Source organism: Xenopus tropicalis, chromosome 3, assembly GCF_000004195.4.
Source record: "Xenopus tropicalis strain Nigerian chromosome 3, UCB_Xtro_10.0, whole genome shotgun sequence".
Taxonomy (NCBI): Eukaryota; Metazoa; Chordata; class Amphibia; order Anura; family Pipidae; genus Xenopus; species Xenopus tropicalis.
Window position 1 is genome coordinate 139,479,654 of NC_030679.2, and position 26,367 is coordinate 139,506,020.

General features: G+C 44.3%; 1 protein-coding gene across 6 annotated transcripts in view; it reads right to left on the reverse strand.

The window, feature by feature from the left end:
• Positions 1-5,652: 5,652 nt before the first annotated feature.
• nfix (nuclear factor I/X (CCAAT-binding transcription factor)) overlaps positions 5,653-26,367 on the reverse strand; it is a 138,506-nt gene continuing 117,791 nt past the window's right edge. For 3 of the 6 annotated variants that reach the window (XM_012953147.2, XM_031897663.1, XM_012953149.3), the window contains 6 exons: positions 24,907-25,043; positions 24,400-24,522; positions 23,754-23,932; positions 21,255-21,411; positions 18,435-18,526; positions 5,653-6,697 (listed from right to left, as the gene is read on the reverse strand). In XM_012953147.2, coding sequence (XP_012808601.2) covers positions 6,683-6,697; positions 18,435-18,526; positions 21,255-21,411; positions 23,754-23,932; positions 24,400-24,522; positions 24,907-25,043 — 703 coding nt within the window. In that variant the 3' untranslated portion in view covers positions 5,653-6,682. 6 annotated transcript variants of the gene reach the window in all.

Below are 26,367 nucleotides of genomic sequence, written 5' to 3' on the forward strand. Positions count from 1 at the left end.
AATGGGGGTAGTTACACCACAGGGAGTTGAAAGAATTGTACTTTTTACTTGTACAGCAGGTTCTTGGGTGTTTTTATTTGTATTAAGTTGGATATTTAGAGTGAAAAGTGATGCTTTGATATTTTGTGCAGAATATAAAAAAAAATGTGTTCCTCAGGCAAAGAGAGTTGCAATAAATGGGAGCATCACTGTAGCACTCTATTTGTCTAGGGAATAAGGCCAGCGTCTTTGGTTGCTTTGCACCTTAGTATTCCAGGCCAGGGTTGGACTGGGCCGGCAGAACACTGGGAAAAAACCCAGTGGGCCCCGGCGCCCCAAGCCTGCTCTCCACCAAGAAGTAGAAAAGACCCTTCATCTATAACAGTGGCAAGAAGTATGTATTGCTAAGTGGTGGGTGAAACTTTGCCTCCTTAGTATTTTAGAAATGGCCCTCGAGAACATCCCCCCCCCTGGAGAACAAGAGGACAGGTTTGTACCATCCCATCAGACGCCCCTAGATGTGTAAGGTATCGCTGCACAGGTTCTGGCCCTGGAGTGGTTCTGGGTAGGCAGCAGGCTCAGGCTGGCACTATTTATTGGGCTTGTGGGGGCTTTTGGGCCACAGATTTGGTATCACAGTATGGGCATGGTGGGACGTATATACAGTATAAATGAAATAACTAGTGGGGGGGGGAAGATGTGCAACTTGATGTGCTGCCTCTTATTAAATGAGTCACGTTATTATTTGCATTCTAATGTGATGAATTGAAGTGCATTCTGGGTATATTTAAGGTTATTCTGTGGGAATCCTGTGAATTCTAAGATAGTGATTTGCCAGATGATCTAGACAAGACTATGACCTTGGTCTCTTCGTTATCTTCTTCATTGATAGATGGAAAGACGCCAGTCTCCAAGCTACAGTTGTACATGTATATCCTGTTTATTTGTGTTAGCCGTACATTGGGAGGTCTTCCAGGATGAAATGAATGGTTCTTTTCATAAGGTGGGCACAATGGAGATGATCTTATTGTTCATCCAACAATCACATGACAAGGACCATGAGGAGATGCCAACCACAGCCCATCCAGACGTGCGTTCCTACCCGACCTGAACAAGGCACAAAAAGGTCAACTAAGGGGGCCGCCATTCAGGGACCATACACAGGTCAATGTGCTGCCAAGTCAAGAGAGGCTGAGCCTGCAGCCATTTTCTTAAGACGAAGTGGAAGTCTAAAACAGTCCAATTCTTCTTATAATGTGGCTTTTCTAGACTGTATCCTTGGTTAAAGAGTAACTATATGATCTAGGCTGAAAATCTCTGCACACAGACCGGTGTGAATAATCCAAGAAACAACCACAAAAATCTGACAGGAAGAACCTTATATAACGAACACATCCGCCTAGCCTCACTGCAGCTGATGGAGCCATATGGGCAAGTGTTTGCCGTCTATAGAAATAATGTGGGCAATGTGTCCGGTTCTTAGGGCGACTTGCTGAAAGCCACTTGGCCACTATCATGGTGCCCAGAGAGATAGTACATGGGTCATACGCCTTGAAAACTAGGTATACAGCACCTCTACAGCAAAACTACTGATTACTGAGCCCAGCAATGTATGCTACAGTCAGGGGGGCTTGGCTTTCTGGATACATAGTAGGAAAACCACTAGGCCTGGGATTTATGGAGCACACATTGTGCCCAGCACAGGGTACATGGACTTCTGTACGTTTCAAAATAATGGTTGGATTGTAATAATGGTTTGATTTTAGGAACTGGGAATTCATGGACGATCCTAGGATCATATAGTTGGTTGAGAAGTCCAAGTACGGTATATGGGGATCCCCAACCAGTGGCTCCTGAGTAACATGTTGTTCCCAGTGGCCTCAAATTAGGTGCCCATGTGGCTTAGAGTTTTGGAAGCACAGAGACATAGTTTAACTCCAAGCAGAGCCTTCTACAGGCTACATTGGGCTCAGGGGCGCTTCTGCCATTAGGCGAGATGAGAAACTCGCCTCAGGCGGCAGAAGCGCCCCAGTTACCAGGGGCGGCAAAAAGCCGTTCCTGGTAACTTTAAGAGCTGAATTTCCGGTTTTTAAACCGGAAATTCGGCTCTTCTAGTGCAGAGAGCGCAATTGCGCTCTCTGCACTAGCGATCTCACCGCCCCCGGACCCGCTCCTGCGCTCAGAAGGTAAGCGCTGGGGAGCAGGGGGGGCGGCATCCAGGAGCCGACTCAGGCGGCGATATGTCCAGAATCGCCCCTGATTGGGCTACCAAATAGCCAATCACAGCCGTATTTGGCACCTAAGTGTGGCTCACAAGTTAAAAATGGTTATGGGTTTCTCAGAACAACCCGAGTATTCTAAATACCTGCAAAGTCTAATTGCACTTCAGGCCGAGTCCCACTGGGCTGATATAGCGAGGCAAGTGGCCCGTTTGGGAAGGCTAATGCCATGCACAGATCAGAGAATGCGCCTAGAAGGGAACAGTGAGTTCAGAGTAATTTAGTAGCCAAAAAAATCTCACATTTGCACTGTTTATTTCCAGGAAATGATTTTTATTTCACATACACATAATAATAGCCATCCAATAGGGAGGTGTAGGATACAAGGGCTAGGAGGGGTGGATGCAATCTGGGTACAAGGGCGATTAAAAAAACATATAAAAAATTAAAACATAATATTTCAAGCAGGGGGAAATTACACATAGAGTAGGGAGGCAAAGGGAGGGGGAGTCAGCAAAAGTTCTAGTATAAGATGATAAGAGATAGATGGAGAGGAATACGCAGGAGAAGCACAAGAGAGGGCAAGGCTAGAAGGGAGAGAGTGAGAGTGTTGTGGGAGAGGGATGAAGTGTATAAAAGGAGGAGTGTGGGCAGTAAGGCAAGAGGCTTAGTGATAGAGGAGAGACTACAGAAGAACAGGGAAGGAGCAGCAAAAGACGAAGGCTCATAGGAGATGGGGATATATAGTATAGTGAGCAAGAGATGAGTAATAAGGATACAGGGAACGAGGAGGAAGGGAGGGGGGCGCTATACTGACAAAAAGCATTCCATTTACACATTCTGTAGAGAAGAACAATAAGCGGTGGATCATACACAGTGGTAATATTGTGTAGAAAGATGGGTGAGAGGGGTGGAGGAGGTTCAAATACCCAATGAGGACAAGAGGAGGGATCTGCATTCTGGATATGCAATGTAATGATATATTTATATATATATATTTATATATATATAGGCTGCCTTTCTCAAGAGCTAAAAGAAACTTGCACCTTCTGGAGAAAACAACAAAGCAGACGATGGGCCTTTGTAGTGGGGGGTTACTCCCTTTTGCTGGACCCCTGCCCCCCCCCTAAAAAATAGTCCCTAGACACCTGACCAATGCTGTGAGCTGACCCACCTTTATTGAGAACAAAATTCTTTTATTTCAGATACATTAATGAGAAATACTCTATAGGTTTCATAACTTGTATTTCTATTATTTTTATTTTAATTAGCTCAAAAACAAAATAATGATTACGGCTTATTGCTCTTTGGGGAAAAAACAAAAAATCCCACCATTTTTCCTAAATCCCAGCTCCTCCATACAGGAACCACTAGAGTATTAATATGAGAAAAGGCACTGAGCAGGCTGGTATAAAATTTGATCACAAAACCCTCTTGCTGGGAGAATTATGGGAAATCTGACAAAATAAGTACGGCCTTCGTCCAATGAAATTGCCCCCTGTTGCCTCCAGCACCGGATACATACGCTGGATAAGTCGTTTACCCCCACGGAAACCATTTAGGGGATTCTATGTCTGCCACGGACTCGGGGTCTATTGAAGCAAAGTAGTTCCGTTCACTACAAAGGCCCAAAGTTGGCTTTGTGCTTCCTCCCAGGACACCACCCCCCACACACACACACACCCTAAAAAGTCCTATATAAAGTGGGAGGACTCGAGTTTTTTTTTTTTAGTTTTTTTTTTAAACAAAAAGTGCATTTATGCTTTAAAGTTGGTTTCCAGACAACGGCATTAAAGTAAAAAGCAAAGCACCATTAGGAGTTATCTGTTTGTATTTGTCATGTTACACCCCGAAATCTTCTATCCACTCAATTAGAGAATCTGTCAATCAGCAGCAAAAAGTGAAATTCTTCCAGCAGTTCCCAAGATCAGGAGCAAATACATAAAGCCCCATAAAATACACATTTTCCTACATGGGCCCAAGGAAATCAAAGATGGCCGACGTATTTACATTTGTAGAGTCGATGGGGAGCTCAAAGGACGAGGGCGTATCCTTCCATATTCGCTCCCCACTACAGATTTCCAATTAAAAGCAGGAGCTGAACCACCTTTGCATCTCTAGACAATCTTGGGTCTCCCATATAGTCACTGGGGCTCATTTATTTGCCCGTGGGCAGTAACCCATAGCAACCAATTAGCGATTGGCTTTTTTCAGCCAGCTGCAGGTAAAGCATTGGGTGCAACGATTTGATTGGTTGCCATGGGCAAACTTGCCCAGTGCTGATAAATTACCCCCACAGTGTTCATATAATACTCGCGTATGTACATTAGGTTTTACATTTCCAACAATTTATCAAATTTTTGACAATTTGTAAACTTCAATAGACTTTCTTCCCTCTCTAAGTTTATGGGAAATTCTGGAAATGTAATGCAGCAGCCCAAATAAAGCAACTAAATCTACATTCCACCTATCATTAAGGGTGAAGACACACTGAGCTACTTAGTAGCAGCTACTTTTTCATAGCTACTAAACACCAGAAAATACCCTTGGAAAAGTAGCTGCTACTATTAGCTCTGTGTGTCTTCACCCTAAGGGTGAAGACACACAGAGCTACTAGTAGCAGCTACTTGTTGTGGCTACAGAAACAGACAATGCTGATCATTTACTGATAACTGTCTCTACGTGTGTTTTAGCAGAGACAATTCTCAGTATTGTCTATGGCAGGGGATTTTCTGGAGTTTAGTAGCCATGGAAAAGTAGCTGCTACTAGTAGCTCTGTGTGTCTTCACCCTAAGGGTGCAGACACAAGGGGCTACTAGTAGCAGCTACATGTTGTGGCTACTAAAATAGACAATGCTGATACTGATAATTGTCTCTACGTGTGTATTAGCAGAGGCAATTCTCAGTATTGTCTATGGCAGGGGATTTTCTAGAGTTTAGTAGCCATGGAAAAGTAGCTGCTACTAGTAGCTCCATGTGTCTTCACCCTAAAGAACAACATGACCAATATCAGTTTCAAGATATAAAGTAAATATGAACTCGACTATTTGATTTCCATTCTGGGGGCATTTGTTATTTTCCTTTTTTTAGCTTTTCTTATTAAATCTTAAAGCTAAAAACAATTCAAATATGTTTAAGATCAATTCAGCAATTATTATACAGTATAAACGCAATTACGCTGCTTTATAAAACAAGAAAAAAAGCTTTTTTTTTTGCCCAAATCGGAGGAAATTGTTCTATTTAATACAATAGGGATTTTTATAAAATGCTGTAAATCTGCTGCTTTGCTAAAGGGGAAAAAAATAATATTTTCTGATTATTTCTCAAAAAAACTAATAGTGCAAAGAAAAAAAAATGCTGGAAATTAGGGGAATTCCAATAGGTTTCTATAATATGGTTTACAAACAATGTTGCCATGACGCTGCTTCAAAAAAACAAAAAAAAAGAAAAAAAATTCATGTTATTTTTTTTTTTTTATACAAATGATCTGTTAATAAAAGTCATAGTGCAATGGGAGGAGAAAACATGCCGGAAAAAAAAAAATCTTATTTAGTGCAAGAAAATAATTTTTAAAAAACAATTTCTTAATGTCTGATGGCAGACAGCTTCCCTGTGTTTTTAGAGTCCACTGGGAGACGCGGACTTTTTATTTTTAAACAGAAAGCAAATTTATTTTTTTTGCCCGTTTTACACGAAAATAGAAATGTATTTTTGCTCGTTTAAATATTAACCTTAAGAAAAAAAAAAACCAAAAACATCCTACGCTAATTGAAATCATTGCACTTGAGCGTTTAACGTTCTATCCTCGTCCCGCGTGTTTACGCCCAGGCGAAGGCGGATTAACGCAATCGTAAGGGGAGATATATCGATGACGTTATTTCTGTTTTGCTGAATGGGAAGGTTGATAGGACAAATGGCTGTATAAATGTTACTGGGGGGAAGGCTTCTATTCCGGTGAGATTCCAATCATTCGGAAACAGTGCTCACAAATTAGCGGCACTAACTAGGAAATGTATCGTTTTTTTATGTTTCGATCTGTCTCCCTGAACTGGGAGGGAAGCACTGCGTGTCCCTTATCTAACTGTCACCCTATAGGGGACCAATGTCCCATAGCTCAATCCTTTCTCCTGGGGGGGAAAAGAGTGTGAATGACAAAGGGAACAAACACTGAAAATACATGATAGGTTGGCGGAAGGTGAGGGAAGGGTGAAACATGAGTGGTTTAAACCTTAACTATCAGAGGGGTGCTAGGCAGCGCAGACATTAAAAAGTTCGCCCCAGTAAGGGAATTTCCATCCCACGCGCTCCGTGAGAGTTTCGCTGTTCCGTTCTTGCTCTGGGCGAGGGGGGGGGGGGGAGAAAGGGGTTGTCGTCCTGTAGTCACGCATGGGGTGGAGGGGGGGGGGGTCGGTGTGTAAAGGGTGGGCTTCTGTGTCACAAAACGTTGTTCCTTTAGCTCGCATATTCGCAGCTTGGCGGTAATATCAAAGGAACCAGGACTGAGGAAGAGACAAAAGGGGGAAAGGAAATGTCATGGGGTAGGGAGGAAAAGAAAGCATTAGAGTTAGTGTGAATATAGCAATACATTTATACACATTATTAGAAACAATTTCATACATTTATCTTCATATAGTAAGCAAAACCCAAGGTGGTCTACTGGTTGTATAAAAGTAACACAACCCCAGTAAACCCGCCCCTGAGTGCCTTGTTATCCTTGTAACTTCTTATTCCTGTAACCCCGCCCCTGAGTGCCTTATTGTCCCTGTAACTCCTTATTCCAGTAACCCCGCCCCTGAGTGCCTTGTTATCCTTGTAACTTCTTATTCCTGTAACCCCGCCCCTGAGTGCCTTATTGTCCCTGTAACTCCTTATTCCAGTAACCCCGCCCCTGAGTGCCTTATTGTCCCTGTAACTCCTTATTCCAGTAACCCCGCCCCTGAGTGCCTTATTGTCCCTGTAACTCCTTATTCCAGTAACCCCGCCCCTGAGTGCCTTATTGTCCCTGTAACTCCTTATTCCAGTAACCCCGCCCGAGTGCCTTATTGTCCCTGTAACTCCTTATTCCTGTAACCCCGCCCCTGAGTGCCTTATTGTCCCTGTAACTCCTTATTCCAGTAACCCCGCCCCTGAGTGCCTTATTGCCCCTGTAACTCCTTATTCCAGTAACCCCGCCCCTGAGTGCCTTATTGTCCCTGTAACTCCTTATTCCAGTAACCCCGCCCCTGAGTGCCTTATTGTCCCTGTAACTCCTTATTCCGGTAACCCCGCCCCTGAGTGCCTTATTGTCCCTGTAACTTCTTATTCCGGTAACCCAGCCCCTGAGTGCCTTATTGTCCCTGTAACTCCTTATTCCAGTAACCCCGCCCCTGAGTGCCTTATTGCCCCTGTAACTCCTTATTCCAGTAACCCCGCCCCTGAGTGCCTTATTGTCCCTGTAACTCCTTATTCCAGTAACCCCGCCCCTGAGTGCCTTATTGTCCCTGTAACTCCTTATTCCGGTAACCCCGCCCCTGAGTGCCTTATTGTCCCTGTAACTTCTTATTCCGGTAACCCCGCCCCTGAGTGCCTTATTGTCCCTGTAACTCCTTATTCCAGTAACCCCGCCCCTGAGTGCCTTATTGTCCCTGTAACTCCTTATTCCAGTAACCCCGCCCCTGAGTGCCTTATTGTCCCTGTAACTCCTTATTCCAGTAACCCCGCCCCTGAGTGCCTTATTACCCCTGTAACTCCTTATTCCAGTAACCCCGCCCCTGAGTGCCTTATTACCCCTGTAACTCCTTATTCCAGTAACCCCGCCCCTGAGTGCCTTATTGTCCCTGTAACTCCTTATTCCAGTAACCCCGCCCCTGAGTGCCTTATTGTCCCTGTAACTCCTTATTCCAGTAACCCCGCCCCTGAGTGCCTTATTGTCCCTGTAACTCCTCACTCCAGTAACCCCGCCCCTGAGTGACTAGCTGTAGATTAAGGTGGCCATACATGGGCTAATTCTAGCTGCTGATATTGGCCCCTTAGAACGATTCAGCCCGTGGAGGGACACCAACAACGGGCATGCCTGACCGATATCTGTCCTGAATCGGGTAGGTTTGATTCTTCGTCAGATCGGGGACCGCATCGGCTTGTTGATGCAGTCCCCGAAACGATTGGTTCCTATACCCATCGTTCTAATTTGATTGTTTGGCCCTAGGGCGTGTATGGCCACCTCTACAGTATCTGAGACTTTAAATGCCCTGTTGTCTTTTAATTATCATTGTAATCATTAATTATTGGTTTGATCTTTTTAATTATTATTCCTTGAATAACTGAAAATAAAGAAATACTAATTCTATGCCTTGGGCTGCAAAAAATTTTTCAAGCAGCAGGGGGCAGTGTCCTGCAGATTTACAGCAAATAAAAGGATTTTCTTATATTATCAAAACCTCAAAGACACAAGATCACTGTTTTATAGCCACAGTGCCCACTATATCTGTATCACCCTGCAGTGGGAGGGGCAGACTCCGTGTCCCATAGCTCCCTCCTGTCTGTGTCACTGTATCACCCTGCAGTGGGAGGGGCAGACTCCGTGTCCCATAGCTCCCTCCTGTCTGTGTCACTGTATCACCCTGCAGTGGGAGGGACAGACTCCGTGTCCCATAGCCCCCTCCTGTCTGTGTCACTGTATCACCCTGCAGTGGGAGGGGCAGACTCCGTGTCCCATAGCCCCCTCCTGTCTGTGTCACTGTATCACCCTGCAGTGGGAGGGACAGACTCCGTGTCCCATAGCCCCCTCCTGTCTGTGTCTCTGTATCACCCTGCAGTGGGAGGGACAGACTCCGTGTCCCATAGCCCCCTCCTGTCTGTGTCACTGTATCACCCTGCAGTGGGAGGGGCAGACTCCGTGTCCCATAGCCCCCTCCTGTCTGTGTCACTGTATCACCCTGCAGTGGGAGGGACAGACTCCGTGTCCCATTGCCCCCTCCTGTCTGTGTCACTGTATCACCCTGCAGTGGGAGGGACAGACTCCGTATCCCATAGCTCCCTCCTGTCTGTGTCACTGTATCACCCTGCAGTGGGAGGGACAGACTCCGTGTGCCATAGCTCCCTCCTGTCTGTGTCACTGTATCACCCTGCAGTGGGAGGGGCAGACTCCATGTCCCATAGCTCCCTCCTGTCTGTGTCACTGTATCACCCTGCAGTGGGAGGGACAGACTCCGTGTCCCATAGCCCCCTCCTGTCTGTGTCACTGTATCACCCTGCAGTGGGAGGGACAGACTCCGTGTCCCATAGCTCCCTCCTGTCTGTGTCACTGTATCACCCTGCAGTGGGAGGGGCAGACTCCATGTCCCATAGCCCCCTCCTGTCTGTGTCACTGTATCACCCTGCAGTGGGAGGGACAGACTCCGTGTCCCATAGCTCCCTCCTGTCTGTGTCACTGTATCACCCTGATATATATATATATATATATGTGTAAGTGCATTGCAGTAGGCTGTTAATGGGAATAAGGGTATGTCAGTAAGTGTGTGTGAAGCTAAAACATTGTTTGGGTGGGTGTGGAGAACGGTGACTGCTTGGGGTCCTGAACAATGTGTTGCCCCCTGTGAAGGCACAAAGTTTGCTGCAGCCTGCAATGCTACTTGCACCCAAGCCCTTGTCCGTCGGTTTAGAGAATCTCTCTTTCTCTATTGATGATGGAATTATGGGAAAAAAACATTGTACTGTGGGTAAAAAACATGGAACTTGTGCTCAAGTTATCAGAACCAGAAAGAGACACTGTATTCAATAGCAACTACACTGACATGTAACGTTACAAACAGTGAAACTCTGGTGGGAATGTATATTGGGGTCTTGTTTCATTGCATTTTCTTTCATGAGGCAAAATTTCATTTTTGGATTTATCTCCCCTTTAACGTGGATTCCTGTTTCGGCACTAATTTATGTATCTGACCGGATTATTGCGTGAAGGTATTTGTAAGGCAAGGGAGGGGTTAATTCCATGTTTAACTCCAATGCAGGGACCCGAAAGGAGGGGGTAGAGTTTTTAGTTTTCCTCTTTTTGGCCCTCCCAGGGAGGGGAGTGTTGCTAGGGGGGTGTCCCCATTGTTGTGGAAGTGACATCATGTCTCGTTGTTAGGGGAGACCAGACGGGTTCATACGTGACAGCACTAAATGGGGGGGGGGGGATAGAAAGTTTTTGGCAAGGAAGGCCTGCAAGTGACTTGGCTTTTCATACAGACCCCTCTGTGCTTTCAGTGCGTAGGTAGAAGCTGGCACCGGCCGGAGATGCCAACATATATATATAAAACATGGCAGGGCCTACCAGAACCCTATAAGCTGAGCAAACTTTTCATATTACCCTTAAAGTCCAAATGTCCCCCGAACTGCTGTACATGAACCTCCCCGGGCAGATGACAGCTTCTCACTAGTGACAAAGCCTCAGCCTGCCTGTTTGACCACAGGAAGGAGAGCAGCCCACAAACAGGAAGTACAGACAATCACGGGCCTGTAAATGGATAATCAGTGTGCTGGAGGATGGGGGGGGGGGATGTAGGGATGCACCAAATGCAGGAATTGGCTCGGGATTCTGCCTTTTCAGCAGGATTTGGGCAAATCCAAGTGCCTGGCCGAGCGAAATCTGAATCCTTACAATCTCATTCGTTTTTGGAAGAGGTTGGACAGATCTAAGTTATTTATACACAATTATCTATGGTTTGTGGGCAGCCGTTATACCTCTCAGCAATCAAAGCAGGGCAGCTACCAATAGCAACCAATCAGCAACTAGCTTTAAAGGGGTGGTTTTTAAGTTAACTTAGTTTATTATAGAATGGCCTATTCCTAGCAACTTTGGTTTCCATTATTTTTTTTATTTTTTTTTATAGTTTTTTAATTATTTGCCATTCTCTTCTACCACTTTCCAGCTTTCAAATGGGGGTCACTGACCCCGGCAGTCAAAAACTATTGCTCTGTGAGGCTCCAGTTTTATTATTATTGTTCATTTTAACTACTTATCTTTGTGAGCGGGCCCTCTACTATTCATATTCCCATTTCTCATTTAAACCACTGCCTGGTTATAAAGATGGCCATACACGTTAAAATCCGCTAGCTTGGCGAGGTCGCCAAGCGAGCAGATCTTCTCCCGATATCCCTACCTACGGGCTAATTCGAGGCCAAACGATCGAATTCTAATGGCGGCAATGGCACAGTCGGTTCGGGGACCGCATCAACAAGCCATTGCGGTCCCCGATCTGACTAAATCTTTTAACCTGCCCAATCGATATCTGGCCAATTTCAGGCCAGATATCGGTCGGGCATTGCTGTCGTTTCTGTTCTGCCCCTACACAGGCCGATAAGCTGCCGAATCGGTCCAAGGGACCGATATCGGCAGCTACAATCGGCCCGTGTATGGCCACCTTAAGGGTAAATAAGACCCTAGCAACCAGATAGCTGCTAAAATACCAAATGGAAAGCTGCTGAACAACAAGCTAAATAACAGAAAAACCATAAAAAATTCTAAATGAGGACCAAGTGCTAACTGTATCAGAATATCAATGTAAAAGTTAATTTAAAGGTGAACTACCCCTTTAATCAGTCTAGTATATATGTATGTATAGCTTTATTTATAAAGCGCTACTTATGTACGCAGCGCTGTACTAGTGCAGGCATATTACAGAATGCAATTCCCCGACTGGTTGCTATGTGTTGTTATACTGAGGCAGATTTGCCATGTATTAAATGCCGAAGAGGTGCCCAGGTATGTGGGGCTGTCGGTGGTGCACTCACAATCGCTCGCACTACTATCACTAGTTAACATGCACAAGTTTGTGTTGGTTAAATATTCTGTCAGTGTGCACATTAATACTGCCCTATAGGCTTGTACTAGGAATTCCCAGGGGCTTTGTCCCAGGACTAAAGGGGACCATTTGTTTGCTTAGGGCACAGTGAGATAGAATCTCTCCCACCCTCCCACGCACACATGCAAACAGCTAAATGGGAGCCCCCCTCCTCCTGACTGTCTGTCCTCTGTGCCGAGCGCCTAGCCGGGGTGAAATGGGGATAAGGAGGAAGGGAGACGTAGAGTGTGCGCTCATGTTACACTCACGCCCTAATACTGTTCTACAGCCAGCACTCAGGCCCCATATAAAGGGGGGAAAGATATTATGTAATTCAGGAATGCACAACCTGCAGCCCCCCAGGCATTGTAACGTTACAGCTTCCAGCATTTCCCTGACAGCCGAGACAGCCAGGGGGCCACAGGTCAGGTGCAGCTGTCCAGCTTGTACTAAAAACATCTAACAACGTTTCACACCTTTGTGCTTTTTAGAACATTTTTTTCCTCCCTTGGGGCCTCTGTAAATGTCAGGGCCCAGTGCCAGTGAATTTTTTTAACCTGAAAACAAGCCCTTCGTGGCTACAGCGGTGGAAAGATGGGTGCCAAGATGTTAAGGCTGGGGCCAAGGATCCTCTCTGGGTGCTGTTATGACACCAGAGCTAATGCTTTCATATCATGTCTGTTCTGCAAAGAGCAAGTAAAACCCCACTAAATGAATGTTCAGAAAGAACAGGTACCCTGGGCTCAGAAGACTGGATGGAAGTTACAGGGTCCAAAAGAAAATTTTAGGGCCCATAAAACTTTAGAAGATTGCCTTTTTCATAAACACATTGCTTATCAGGGCTCTACTGGTTTTCCTACACCTTGGGCCCCCAAGCAGCTACAGGGGCCAATACTACCCTACTATAACGAACCTGACATGGATTATAGCTTACTTCCTTGGCTGAAATTGCCAACTTTCAGCCAGTATAGGTGCTGTGTGCGTGCCACGGACTGTGCGCCAATTAGTGCTCTGGGCACATGCCCAATGATGTCACTGGTGGTGGTAAATCCAAAAGTGCAGAAGTGCGGGGGAGTTGCTTATACTGTATTTCCAAAATTTAGATTAGCTGCTGCCTCATCCAAGGACCAAAATGAGACACCGGCAAATCAAATTTTTGTGTCTGGATTGTAGGACCGTGCTTTAAAGTAGCCCCCCTTCCAGGCGCAATCAGATGTACACATAGGTCGAATAGTAAGGGCAAAATTTGCCCCACCGTCCAACCAAATCTGTTGGAGAGCAATGAGCGAGCATTGCAGCAGTAAGAGCAGGAAAAGCCTAGTGTGGAGCCACTACTACAGTATCAATGAGCGTGGGCAGTATTAAGTGGCATAAGGGGAGCCTGTTGTGCAAAGGAAAGCAGCAAATCTTGCAAACGGGCAATAAAAAAAGCTGGGACCCATATCCTGTCTCATTTTCCCTTTAAAGTGCTGTGCATCTGTATTTCTATTATGCACAGATACAGTAAACACAACGGTTGGTTGCACCACAAGTGCGTTGCTACATGCTACAACCCTCCATTTAAGTCACTAGTGTAACCTGGATCCATTAGACTTCAATCTTATATATATATGCTGTATTTTCTGACCTATTAAACTTGTCTCTTTGATGCCACCATTCTGAGAAAACAGCAGCCCCCGTAAAGCTGCCCGTTTATATTAAGGAGTGGATCTTTGCCCAATATGGCTACACATAGGCTAGGTAAAATAGTCTGAGTCAATCATAAGGCCCTCAGGTCAACATATAAATCCCATAAAGTACCATACACCACATTAAAGGATAGAGCCTTTAATTGGCCAGTGGGATTCAGTGGAATGAGCCTTATATATATATATATATATATATATATATATATGGGAGGGGTCAAAGGACTTTCAGTTACAAGCCAATCAGCTAACAGGAAGTAACCTCCACTCAAGATGAGGTAGCGTCACTTCTCCAGAACAGCACAGAACCATTTTCCATTCATGATACCGCTATAGTAAACAAGGTTTAACTGCAATTTGCTGGAATTGTATGTTAAGATCTTATCAAGGGCATCTTTATGTTTCTGATTCTCGTGATGAAAGTGGGGAAATTGCAGCGGCTCCATAAAAATTCCACTCTGACATCACTTCCTGTGAAAACATTGTTTTCCCCAAACATTTCCTGTTTTTAGCTTATGAATAGATATCTGTGTGCATTTTGTTATGAAATGCAGGCGACTGTCAACTGAGTAATGTGTTAGCAATGCTGATAGATAAATTATTAGCCCCGCAATCCCCTTGTGCTGGTACTGAGTATAGTGTGTGCATCTGTGCAGTTTTTTCCTTCCCCTTTTCCGGTGGCCCCTATATAGTTGCATTGGAATCATCCAACAATCATTGGCACAAATGCTTGTCAGGAGATCTCAATGCGAGGCTATGGGGGGGGGGGGGGTTGGTTTCAGATCCTTTATTGCTGCTGTGCTCAGAGTTTTTACCTCTCTTTTATATATATGTTGTATGTTTGATTCTCCCTCTCAGGATAATATCTCTGATAATATTTTGCAATAGGAGAGTCACTGTGCCCCCTTTAGGCTAATGCCCAATGGAGGGATTTGTCACTCACGATAAATCTTTGCTACCACGGGCTTTCTTTCTCTGAATTTGGGCATAGGACATGGGCCTCCCAATTCTGCTTTACTGGGGTCCCAGAAAAGTACTAAATATACACTCTATATAGAACTGGGGAGCATCAGCATTTTATATGAAGAGGTGAGCTGGGCCATGTTTGTAGGTTTGCCACCTTTTTGCTGCATTGTGATTGGCTGATGACATAGAAGAGAGGGGGTTGATGTGGGTCACAGGGTGGGGTTATGACCCAAACGGGGGCACGAATATGACACAATGAGGGCTGGCTATGACACCATGGGTGTGTCATGAGGCAATCTTAAGGGGAGGATGGGCAAGATGGAGGGAAAGTTCGAAATCAGGATAAGGGCGGATCAGAGGCGGGGAGGTAGGGATTACAATTCTACCGGGAAATACATTGCTGATAAATTTGATATACTTGCCCCAGATGGTATTTTACTGTACAGGCTTTTCTAGGCAACCCAACCTAGATGACCAGGTGGAAACCCTACTTTTTGGATGGGAGCTTGGTTAATTTCTGATGGAGCTAGGCTATCAAGCTTGTGGCCCTCAGGCAGGATCTCCCAGCTTTCCCATAATAGCCTTTGGCTGAGAATTAATCTTTGCCCACAGCTGGGCAGGGGTGTCACACCTTCTCTTGCTCTATGAATAGCCAACAATAGCAAATATAAAGCAGTACTGGGGGTGATGGACAACCTTGGAGAATATCCTGATAATAAGATGGGAACATATAAAGTCCAAAAGCGCATTTAACCATATAAATGGAAGTCTAAAAGGGACCAACTATAATTACTAAGCACACTGATGCCCTTCCATTGATGCCATAAAACGGATCATCACACGCATCGGAGGTATTATTGGGCACCACAGAATAAAGCTGGCCATATACAGGCCGATAAAATCTGCTTATTGGACATGTATAGAGGCCTCCTGGTGGCCTGTCAGACCAATATTTGGCCTAAAATCAGGCAGATATACATGGGCATGTTAAAATATTAAATCAGACGAAATGCATTTATTTACCTTAGTCCCCAGGGGCCAAATGATCAGGCACTGTATGGCCAGCTAATGCCCAATGTTACAATTGATTTGTATAGCAACTGAAATAAGGCTATTAACTGGTAGGAATTACAATCACAGCTGATCATGATATAATGAGACGGCGAGGCTACTGATGCAATGGCTTGCTATGTATATTACAATAAGGCACTCAGGAACTTTCTGTTAGAATACATTACAGTGATAATAAGGCATCAAGAAGCTGGACAATGACAGGTTATAGGGGCCACAGTGATATGGGTTAAAGGGGAAGTTAGAAATGTGTATTAATCAAGTGAATCACATTTTGAAAAGGTGTTATTGCTACTTTTAGTTAAAAATTAGGCAAAAACAAACATACGGAAATAAAATAATTATTAATTGATCCCTTTCTCAGTGGTGTGTTGGGATTGTTTTAACTATGGCTCCTCCAGCTCTTGCTGAGCTACAATTTTGTGTGGTAAATTGTACCAATATCTGAAGGGCCACAGAATGGGCATACATGTTGTAGGCATAATCAACTGTATGAAGTTTTCTTAGATGAGTAATAGGTTAAAGAGGCAAGCCAGGCCCAGCTATTACATTGGGATAAAATGGGGGCAATAAGGCCCTCAGGGGGTTAATGAAATCAGGCGTTACAAGGACAATAAGGCACTCAGGGGCGGGGTTACTGGAATAAGGAGTTACAAGGACAATAAGGCACTCAGGGGTGGGGTTACTGGAATAAGGAGTTACAGGGACAATAAGGCACTCAGGGGCGGGGTAACTGGAATAAGGAGTTACAGGGACAATAAGGCGCTCAGGGGCGGGGTTACTGGAATAAGGAGTTACAAGGACAATAAGGCACTCAGGGGTGGGGTTACTGGAATAAGGAGTTACAGGGACAATAAGGCACTCAGGGGCGGGGTAACTGGAATAAGGAGTTACAGGGGCAATAAGGCACTCAGGGGCGGGGTTACTGGAATAAGGAGTTACAGGGGCAATAAGGCGCTCAGGGGCGGGGTTACTGGGATAAGGAGTTACAGGGGCAATAAGGCACTCGGGGCGGGGTTACTGGAATAGGGAGTTACAGGGACAATAAGGCGCTCAGGGGCGGGGTTACTGGAATAAGGAGTTACGGGGACAATAAGGCACTCAGGGGCAGGGTTACTGGAATAAGGAGTTACATGGACAATAAGGCACTCAGGGGCGGGGTTACTGGAATAAGGAGTTACAGGGACAATAAGGCACTCAGGGGCGAGGTTACTGGAATAAGGAGTTACAGGGACAATAAGGCACTCAGGGGCGGGGTTACCGGAATAAGGAGTTACATGGACAATAAGGCACTCAGGGGCGAGGTTACTGGAATAAGGAGTTACAGGGACAATAAGGCACTCAGGGGCGGGGTTACTGGAATAAGGAGTTACAGGGACAATAAGGCACTCAGGGGCGGGGTTACTGGAATAAGGAGTTACAGGGACAATAAGGCACTCAGGGGCGGGGTTACTGGAATAAGGAGTTACAGGGACAATAAGGCACTCAGGGGCGGGGTAACTGGAATAAGGAGTTACAGGGACAATAAGGCACTCAGGGGCGGGGTTACTGGAATAAGGAGTTACAGGGACAATAAGGCACTCAGGGGCAGGGTTACTGGAATAAGGAGTTACAGGGGCAATAAGGCACTCAGGGGCGGGGTTACCGGAATAAGGAGTTACAGGGACAATAAGGCACTCAGGGGTGGGGTTACTGGAATAAGGAGTTACAGGGACAATAAGGCACTCAGGGGCGGGGTTACTGGAATAAGGAGTTACAGGGACAATAAGGCACTCAGGGGCGGGGTTACTGGAATAAGGAGTTACAGGGACAATAAGGTACTCAGGGGCGGGGTTACTGGAATAAGGAGTTACAGGGACAATAAGGTACTCAGGGGCGGGGTTACTGGAATAAGGAGTTACAGGGACAATAAGGCACTCAGGGGCGGGGTTACTGGAATAAGGAGTTACAGGGGCAATAAGGCACTCAGGGGCGGGGTTACTGGAATAAGGAGTTACAGGGACAATAAGGCACTCAGGGGCGGGGTTACTGGAATAAGGAGTTACAGGGACAATAAGGCACTCAGGGGCGGGGTTACTGGAATAAGGAGTTACAGGGACAATTAAACTCAGGGACTAGTTATTGTTACAAGGAACATAAGACATTTTGTAGTTTGGTGAGGTTAGAGGAGTTAATACAATACCAGGATTAGGATACTACAGTATGACATAATAGAAAGAATAAGGGATTAAAGACCAGTAACACCAAAATGTAAAATATTGAAAGGGTTTTCTGTGCTCTTAACCTTCATTAAAACAAACTGTGTAGCTATGGGAGCAGCCATTCAAGTTAAAATAGAGCACATGTATATATATAGCAGACAATTTGTATACAATACAGTGATAATTATGGGTGAAATGTAATTTGTGGATTTCTACAGAATTATGGAATGAAAACCCTTTTTCCCATAAAATAGGACACAGATGGCATAAGTGCTAATTGGACAGATACAAAAAATACATCTAAATAATAATAATGTTCTGGTGTAACTGGTCCTTTTGAGATGTTACGGGGCTAGTAATGCAGTCAGGATTATGGTTACTGATGGGTTATTATATGTTAAAGCTGGGTGCTTGTTAGTTTCGGGTGAGTTGTTACACATATTACAGAGGGTTGTGAAGAGAAAGCCGTGCTACAGAGCATAGGGATGTGAGAGGAGAGTGGTGACTTACTTGAGACTGCTGGGGGAGGTTCAGAAAGTTGGTGTCTCGTGATCCAATTGTGACAAACCTGTTGGACCCGGCGGGGGAAGGCGCTGAGAATGCTACACAACACAGCGACACAATGACACAACGCAATGATGCAAAGCAATGGCACAACACAGTGATGCAATACAATGACACACAGACACAGCGGTGAAAAATGATACAATGATTGCGGCAACACGAGGCACAAGCAAACAACATGGCAGCACATGATGGGACACACAACGGGTGATGAACACACACACAACCAGAGAACAGAGTCGGGGAGAAAGGAGGAGAGAGAGAGAGAGATATAAGCCATCAAACGCAAAGCTAATACAACAGAGCTCTTACCACACAAACACACACATATCTGAACACACACCCCAATGGTAATGTGTATCTGGTGTGTCAGAAATAAATCAGCTTGAAGAACTAAATCTAAATATTAAATAGTACCTATTAAATAAGGAAAATTGTCGTGTAGATTTAAGGTGCAATAAAAGGGATACGTCAGACGTATGGGACCCAGGCATGATAGGCTACACTGGCCATTAAGCGCACTAATCTGCTGAGTAGATACTCACATAGTCACCTACCATTCTCCAGACTCCCTGATCATCTAGTAGTGAAGGGCCCTAACTTCACAAGCTCTTCTACCCATTGTATTTTGTCACCCTCATGTAAGGGGCTCCATGCCCCATAGGTCCCTACTGTCTGTGTCACCCTGCAGTGGGAGGAGCAGACTCCGTGTCCCATAGCTCCCTCCTGTCTGTGTCACTGTATCACCCTGCAGTGGGAGGAGCAGACTCCGTGTCCCATAGCTCCCTCCTGTCTGTGTCACTGTATCACCCTGCAGTGGGAGGAGAAGACTCCGTGTCTCATAGCCCCCTCCTGTCTGTGTCACTGTATCACCCTGCAGTGGGAGGGACAGACTCCGTGTCCCATAGCTCCCTCCTGTCTGTGTCACTGTATCACCCTGCAGTGGGAGGAGAAGACTCCGTGTCTCATAGCCCCCTCCTGTCTGTGTCACTGTATCACCCTGCAGTGGGAGGGGCAGACTCCGTGTCCCATAGCTCCCTCCTGTCTGTGTCACTGTATCACCCTGCAGTGGGAGGGGCAGACTCCGTGTCCCATAGCTCCCTCCTGTCTGTGTCACTGTATCACCCTGCAGTGGGAGGGGCAGACTCCATGTCCCATAGCTCCCTCCTGTCTGTGTCACTGTATCACCCTGCAGTGGGAGGGACAGACTCCGTGTCCCATAGCTCCCTCCTGTCTGTGTCACTGTATCACCCTGCAGTGGGAGGGACAGACTCCGTGTCCCATAGCTCCCTCCTGTCTGTGTCACTGTATCACCCTGCAGTGGGAGGGACAGACTCCGTGTCCCATAGCCCCCTCCTGTCTGTGTCACTGTATCACCCTGCAGTGGGAGGGGCAGACTCCGTGTCCCATAGCTCCCTCCTGTCTGTGTCACTGTATCACCCTGCAGTGGGAGGGGCAGACTCCATGTCCCATAGCCCCCTCCTGTCTGTGTCACTGTATCACCCTGCAGTGGGAGGGGCAGACTCCATGTCCCATAGCCCCCTCCTGTCTGTGTCACTGTATCACCCTGCAGTGGGAGGGACAGACTCCATGTCCCATAGCCCCCTCCTGTCTGTGTCACTGTATCACCCTGCAGTTGGAGGGACAGACTCCATGTCCCATAGCTCCCTCCTGTCTGTGTCACTGTATCACCCTGCAGTGGGAGGGACAGACTCAGTGTCCCATAGCTCCCTCCTGTCTGTATCACCCTGCAGTGGGAGTGGCAGTCTCCATGTCCCATAGCTCCTTTCTGTTTGTGTCACCCTGCAGACTCCTTTTCTCCATTTATTGCAATGTGTTCTACGCTATAGGAACTTTTTTTCTATTTATTTATGAGAAGATTTAATTAATTTTTATATGAATTACATAAACAACCATATATTCTGTAACAACAGCAAAGTTCTCCTGTGTTCTGTGATAATAAATACATAATACTTTGTTTTAGGACAGCGTAGTCTTATACTGCAACAATAAATGAATTCATGTCAAACCTCAAAATAATATATACTATAATATAAATTGTCAGCTCTTCTGGCCACATAGGGGAATAAAATATACAGAGAATATAAATAGTTTGTGACTTGCCAAGTACTCTCAGAAAGCATTTGTATGCTGTGGAGCTAAAATCAGGTATTGTAAGAAAAAAAAAATACATAATTTCTTTCTCAGCACCATGCTTATTGGTTAAGAATAAGTTTATTTTATAAAGATATTTAAAAAAAAAAAAAGTCAAATTAAGTGGGATGAATGCAGTTCATAGGGTTAGAATGATGCCTGGTGCACAATGGGAAATATCTACGAGTACATCACACCCTGTACTGAATATATTTTGCCAAAATGTGTACTAAAAACCATACAAAGCATAACACATTTCAATTTGTATTTATTTTTTGATTTTCTCATTTGACTTTTTAATTTGTTTCAATTAATTTTGACATTATTCATCCTGCAGTCATCCCCTTGCCTTTATTCAGTAGAATTCAGCAATGGCCGACCTCCACCTCTATACGTTATATTGTAGAAATGACCTTTATTTTTCATCTCTCATCCTCTGCCCTCAATTTGGCTCGTCATTTCTTTTTTAATTAAGATTTCCATTTTTCAAACTATTCCATTCTGTAAAGTATTTCTTTCTATAACCCCCCCCCCCAATGCCATATACTGAGATAATATAGCGACACTGATCTACTCTCTTGTTTATGGGACTTGTGGAGTAATGTCACTTACAGGGCGACGCTGGAGAAGACAGTCCTCCTTCTAAGACAGAGTTGTTGCTGGTGACAGGTTTTGTGTCTGGCAGGGGAAGGGGGACAGGCCGGGCCACAGGTGCAGGGGGTGGCAGCAAAAAGGAACCCGACATTTTCCCTTGGGCCCCGCTGCTGGGCTGCGGACAACATAAATAACAAAGCGAGAGTAAACGGAGCTCAGCGTGGCCCCTTGCCCGCACCGACCCTAAATGATTCTGTGCCTAAAAACTACGGGAAACTGGGGTATGTGTAAAAAAAATAAAAAATGAATTAAAAAAAATAAGGCAAAAATAATAATAATAAAGAAAAACGTAAAATGATTAAAAATGATTACTATTAGTATTCATGGTTTTGTAAACTGAACATAAAAAAAATAAAACTTTGTAAAATAGATAACTTATCATATTTTTTAATTATGACATTTTAGAAAAAATAAATCAATTGCTAATTAAAACAGGGGTTAATGGGGAAAAAAATGACTTCTGTGGTTGTAATTTAAAATAGCGAAACATAAATGAAGAACAGATGATATTGAAAAAAACAAAAGCAGAGAACGTAGAAATAAGGAGCTTTAGAGATAAGGTGCAATGTTTTCTTCAATGTGGATTAATGGACAGAAGAGCTGACAATCACAGAATATTTTGTATAGGGAAGTATGACTTAAACCTAGTATCGCAGGTTATATGTATATAATTTAGGTTGAGCCATTATCTAATTTAAGCAAATGATAAGGAGTGCTTCATTCTATAGAGAGAGAAATCCAGTGGTAGGAAAACAAAACGGCACTTGAGCCCCAAAACTAAAGCCCGGCATACTGACCAACATAGTGCCCAGCGTGGTTACCAGAAGGGCGGTATCTTGCAATATATCTGTTTATTGTAAACCTTCAAACACACTTTGTGGCAACCTATGTGTGAACAATCAGTGTACGCCCACTACGCTATCGCTAAAACGAAATTCACGCATGTATTATTTATTTATACAATGCAGATGCCCTACAGCAGCGCTTCCGTTTTTGTGCAGTCGCACAGACAGTTATTGCTGTTTTACACAAAAAAAAATGCTACACTTGGGGTCGTTTTCTAAAGATAACACCAATTAAGATTGGCTAATTAAGTTGCATTGTTACAGGGTATTCAATAAAGTCTGCTGACCATAAAACAAAATGCAGGTATGGGATCCCTTATCCAGAAAACCGTTACCCAGAAAGCTCCGAAGTACAGAAAGGCCAATTCCCATAAACTCCATTACAAGCAAATAAATCTATTTTTTTAAAAATTATTTCCTTTTCTCTGTAATAATAAAACAGTACTTTGTACTTGATCCCAACTAAGATATAACTAAGATATAACTAAGATATAATTAATCCTTATTGGAGGCAGAACAATCCTATTGGGTTTATTTAATATTTTAATGATTTTTAGCAGACTTAAGCTATGGAGATTCAAATTCTGGATAACAGGTCCCATACCTGTATTTGTAAAAATAAAAATATATGTATACAGCATATGAAACTACAAAAACAAGCTGCTTCCTCTGCACTATAAAAATACTGAAAACCAATCAGATAAAATAAAGGATTTTTATTTTTATCGACCCTATTTATTTTTTCTACCTATTATTTATTAAACTGCCATAAAATAAATATATTTATTTTTTTAACCTTTGCTAGACCTGGATTTATTTTTTATATGATTTAGGTTTAATTTTTGACTTTCATTTGTGTCATATAACAATTTGGATTTCGGTACAATTTGGAATATCAGATTTGCATTTATTCTGATAAAAAAAATAGAATCAGACTTGTGGAGGTTTATTTATCCAAATTTGAACTGGTGAATTTTAGCTTTTTCAATCTGAATAAACTTGAATTTTTACCAAACTCAAATGTGTGATTATTAATAAGTAAGAATGTAAAAAACACCATCAAATAAAACCATTAAAAAACTGGAATTCATATTCTACTCAACATTTGAGTGTTTTTGAACTTTTTGCACTTATTAAATATATTAAACATTGGAACATTTGAGTTTTTGAAACCATCATTTGAATTCATGAGTTTTATTTCAAAAGCAGAAATTAATTTTCGCCATCAAAGTTAAAAAAAAATATATATATATCATGAGAATCCAGTCATTTCCCATAAAAAAAATGCAAAAGCTGAGCATGTTTTATATAAATTTGTTTGCAATGAGCACTTCGATTTTTAGATTAATCCTTAATATTTTAAACACATAACTTTTTATTATTTATACATGTGTTATTAATGTATAAATAACACAAGTTATTTGAAAATATTAAAACATAAATAAGAAATACGTAATGAAAATAAAAATTACCTGCAATGGCAAAGAGTTTTCTAAGCCCTAATACTTAACCTTTTCTACTATTTTCTATTTGTTTTGATAGAAATGGATAAAAAACGTAAAAAGAAAAAAAAACAACAGGTTTTGCTCCACCTTCAGTGCGAGTTACTCACCTGTCCTGACCCCTGGCCAGAGGTGTCTGAGCAGACAAACTGAACAAACTCTTTAAGAGAGTCCTGGGTATGATGATGGTGATGATAGCGTATTGTTGGATGGGTGAAGTAAGGACTGGATTGCTGGATGATGGACGTTGAGGGGAAGTGAAGAGCAGACGCTGATGCCCGAGGGCTTCCTGAAAGTGGAGGAAGTCAGAAGTCTCAGAAATCATTACAAACAAAATGTAATGGCATTCACAAATATCCCCTTCCTGTACGACCTGGAACAGTGCACATAGTGAACCCCCTTTACTAGCATTGTACGGAGCTGCATACAATACACTGCTGTTGCAGTAGACAAAAAAAAAATACCTGCATCAAATGATTTATTGCATACTGGTACCTACATGGCATCAAGTACCTGAACAGCTCCCAAGTTAGACAGGTGGTATGAATCAGCTCCGACTGATAGCGGCCCCCGTTGAGCAGAACAAATGATGTAACCCTCTAAGCGCTTGCTTCCAGCAGTCATTTCCTTATCTATCTCCTAACACCTGCCACTTCAGCTGAACACACATCATTAAATATACATTGTTGCCCTATATATATACTATTGTGATATTGTAAGGAACAAGCAGCACCATGCATGTGATCCGGCCCTTACCTGGTCTCACTCCTGCCAGCACTGGGAGAGGGTGATGGGTGAATGCCATTCGAGAGGAACTGGTCTGTGAGGACAGAGCACTGCAGAAATCCAGCTTTCCCGGCTTTTTAAGTGACCCAGGCCCTTAAAATGAGCAGAGAGGAAAATCACAAAGTGTAAGCGCCTGTACTTTTACATCATTTTTCTATTTTGTATCCCAGTATGCCAAACGGGCACAAGCAAATGTGCTTATTTGCCATAGCCCTAAGCACTGGAAATACTGCTGCAATATACAGATTTACAGCAAGACTTACCTAAATTGTACCCAATACCCTTTTGCCTGCATACCAATAACAAGACCAGTATTTGCCAATAATGTATGAAAATGTATAGATAATTTATTTGTAGTATACAGACTGTCTGCCAACAGTCTAGTCATGAATCCCTTGAATATGATGTATATAGGGTATAATATCATTATAGCGCTGTGTTATATTAATCTGCACAGAATATGAAGAGCCCCATTACCTGTGTCTACATCATTTGGCCACACACTGGCCTGGCTGCCTCCTGCTGCAGGCGACCGACCTGTCCCCGGGTAAAAAACATCATCCACTGGACTCTCCATCTCACTGTCATCAAGAGACTTGGGGCGCTTGGTAGAACTGTAAGGTGGGAATTGAGAAGCAAATAATAACTTTGTACACTGCTAACATAGGAGCTCTACTGCATGGGTCCAATTAGCTATGGCAACCAATCAGACATTAGTTTAATTAGTACACTAGAAATTAGAAAATAAAAGCAAACATCTGAATGGCTGTCATGGGTTTTTTTTTGTGTTAGCTAATTTGCCCTACTATGTCACAATGGCAAAAGCCTCACTAACTTTCCATAGAAAAGACAATATCCATGTCCCATACCAATCTCTGTCTACGTAACTGTATCACCCTGCAGTGGGAGGGACAGACTCCATGTTCCATAGCTCCCTCCTGTCTGTGTCACTGTATCACCCTGCAGTGGGAGGGACAGACTCCATGTCCCATAGCCCCCTCCTGTCTGTGTCACTGTATCACCCTGCAGTGGGAGGGACAGACTCCATGTTCCATAGCTCCCTCCTGTCTGTGTCACTGTATCACCCTGCAGTGGGAGGGACAGACTCCATGTCCCATAGCCCCCTCCTGTCTGTGTCACTGTATAACCCTGCAGTGGGAGGGGCAGACTCCGTGTCCCATAGCTCCCTCCTGTCTGTGTCACTGTATCACCCTGCAGTGGGAGGGGCAGACTCCGTGTCCCATAGCTCCCTCCTGTCTGTGTCACTGTATCACCCTGCAGTGGGAGGGGCAGACTCCATGTCCCATAGTCCCCTCCTGTTTGTGTCGCTGTATCACCCTGCAGTGGGAGGGACAGACTCCGTGTCCCATAGCCCCCTCCTGTCTGTGTCACTGTATCACCCTGCAGTGGGAGGGACAGACTCCATGTCCCATAGCCCCCTCCTGTCTGTGTCACTGTATCACCCTGCAGTGGGAGGGGCAGACTCCGTGTCCCATAGCCCCCTCCTGTCTGTGTCACTGTATCACCCTGCAGTGGGAGGGGCAGACTCTGTGTCCCATAGCTCCCTCCTGTCTGTGTCGTGTCACTGTATCACCCTGCAGTGGGAGGGACTGACTCCATGTCCCATAGCTCCCTCCTGTCTGTGTCACTGTATCACCCTGCAGTGGGAGGGACAGACTCCATGTCACATAGCTCCCTCCTGTCAGTGTCACTGTATCACCCTGCAGTGGGAGGGGCAGACTCCGTGTCCCATAGCCCCCTCCTGTCTGTGTCACTGTATCACCCTGCAGTGGGAGGGACAGACTCCATGTCACATAGCTCCCTCCTGTCAGTGTCACTCTGCAGTGGGAGGGACAGACACCATTTCTCTAGCTACTTTTTATATGACTCAGAAGGTCTTCAATATTAACTGCTTTCCCACAATTCCCTTTGCATGAA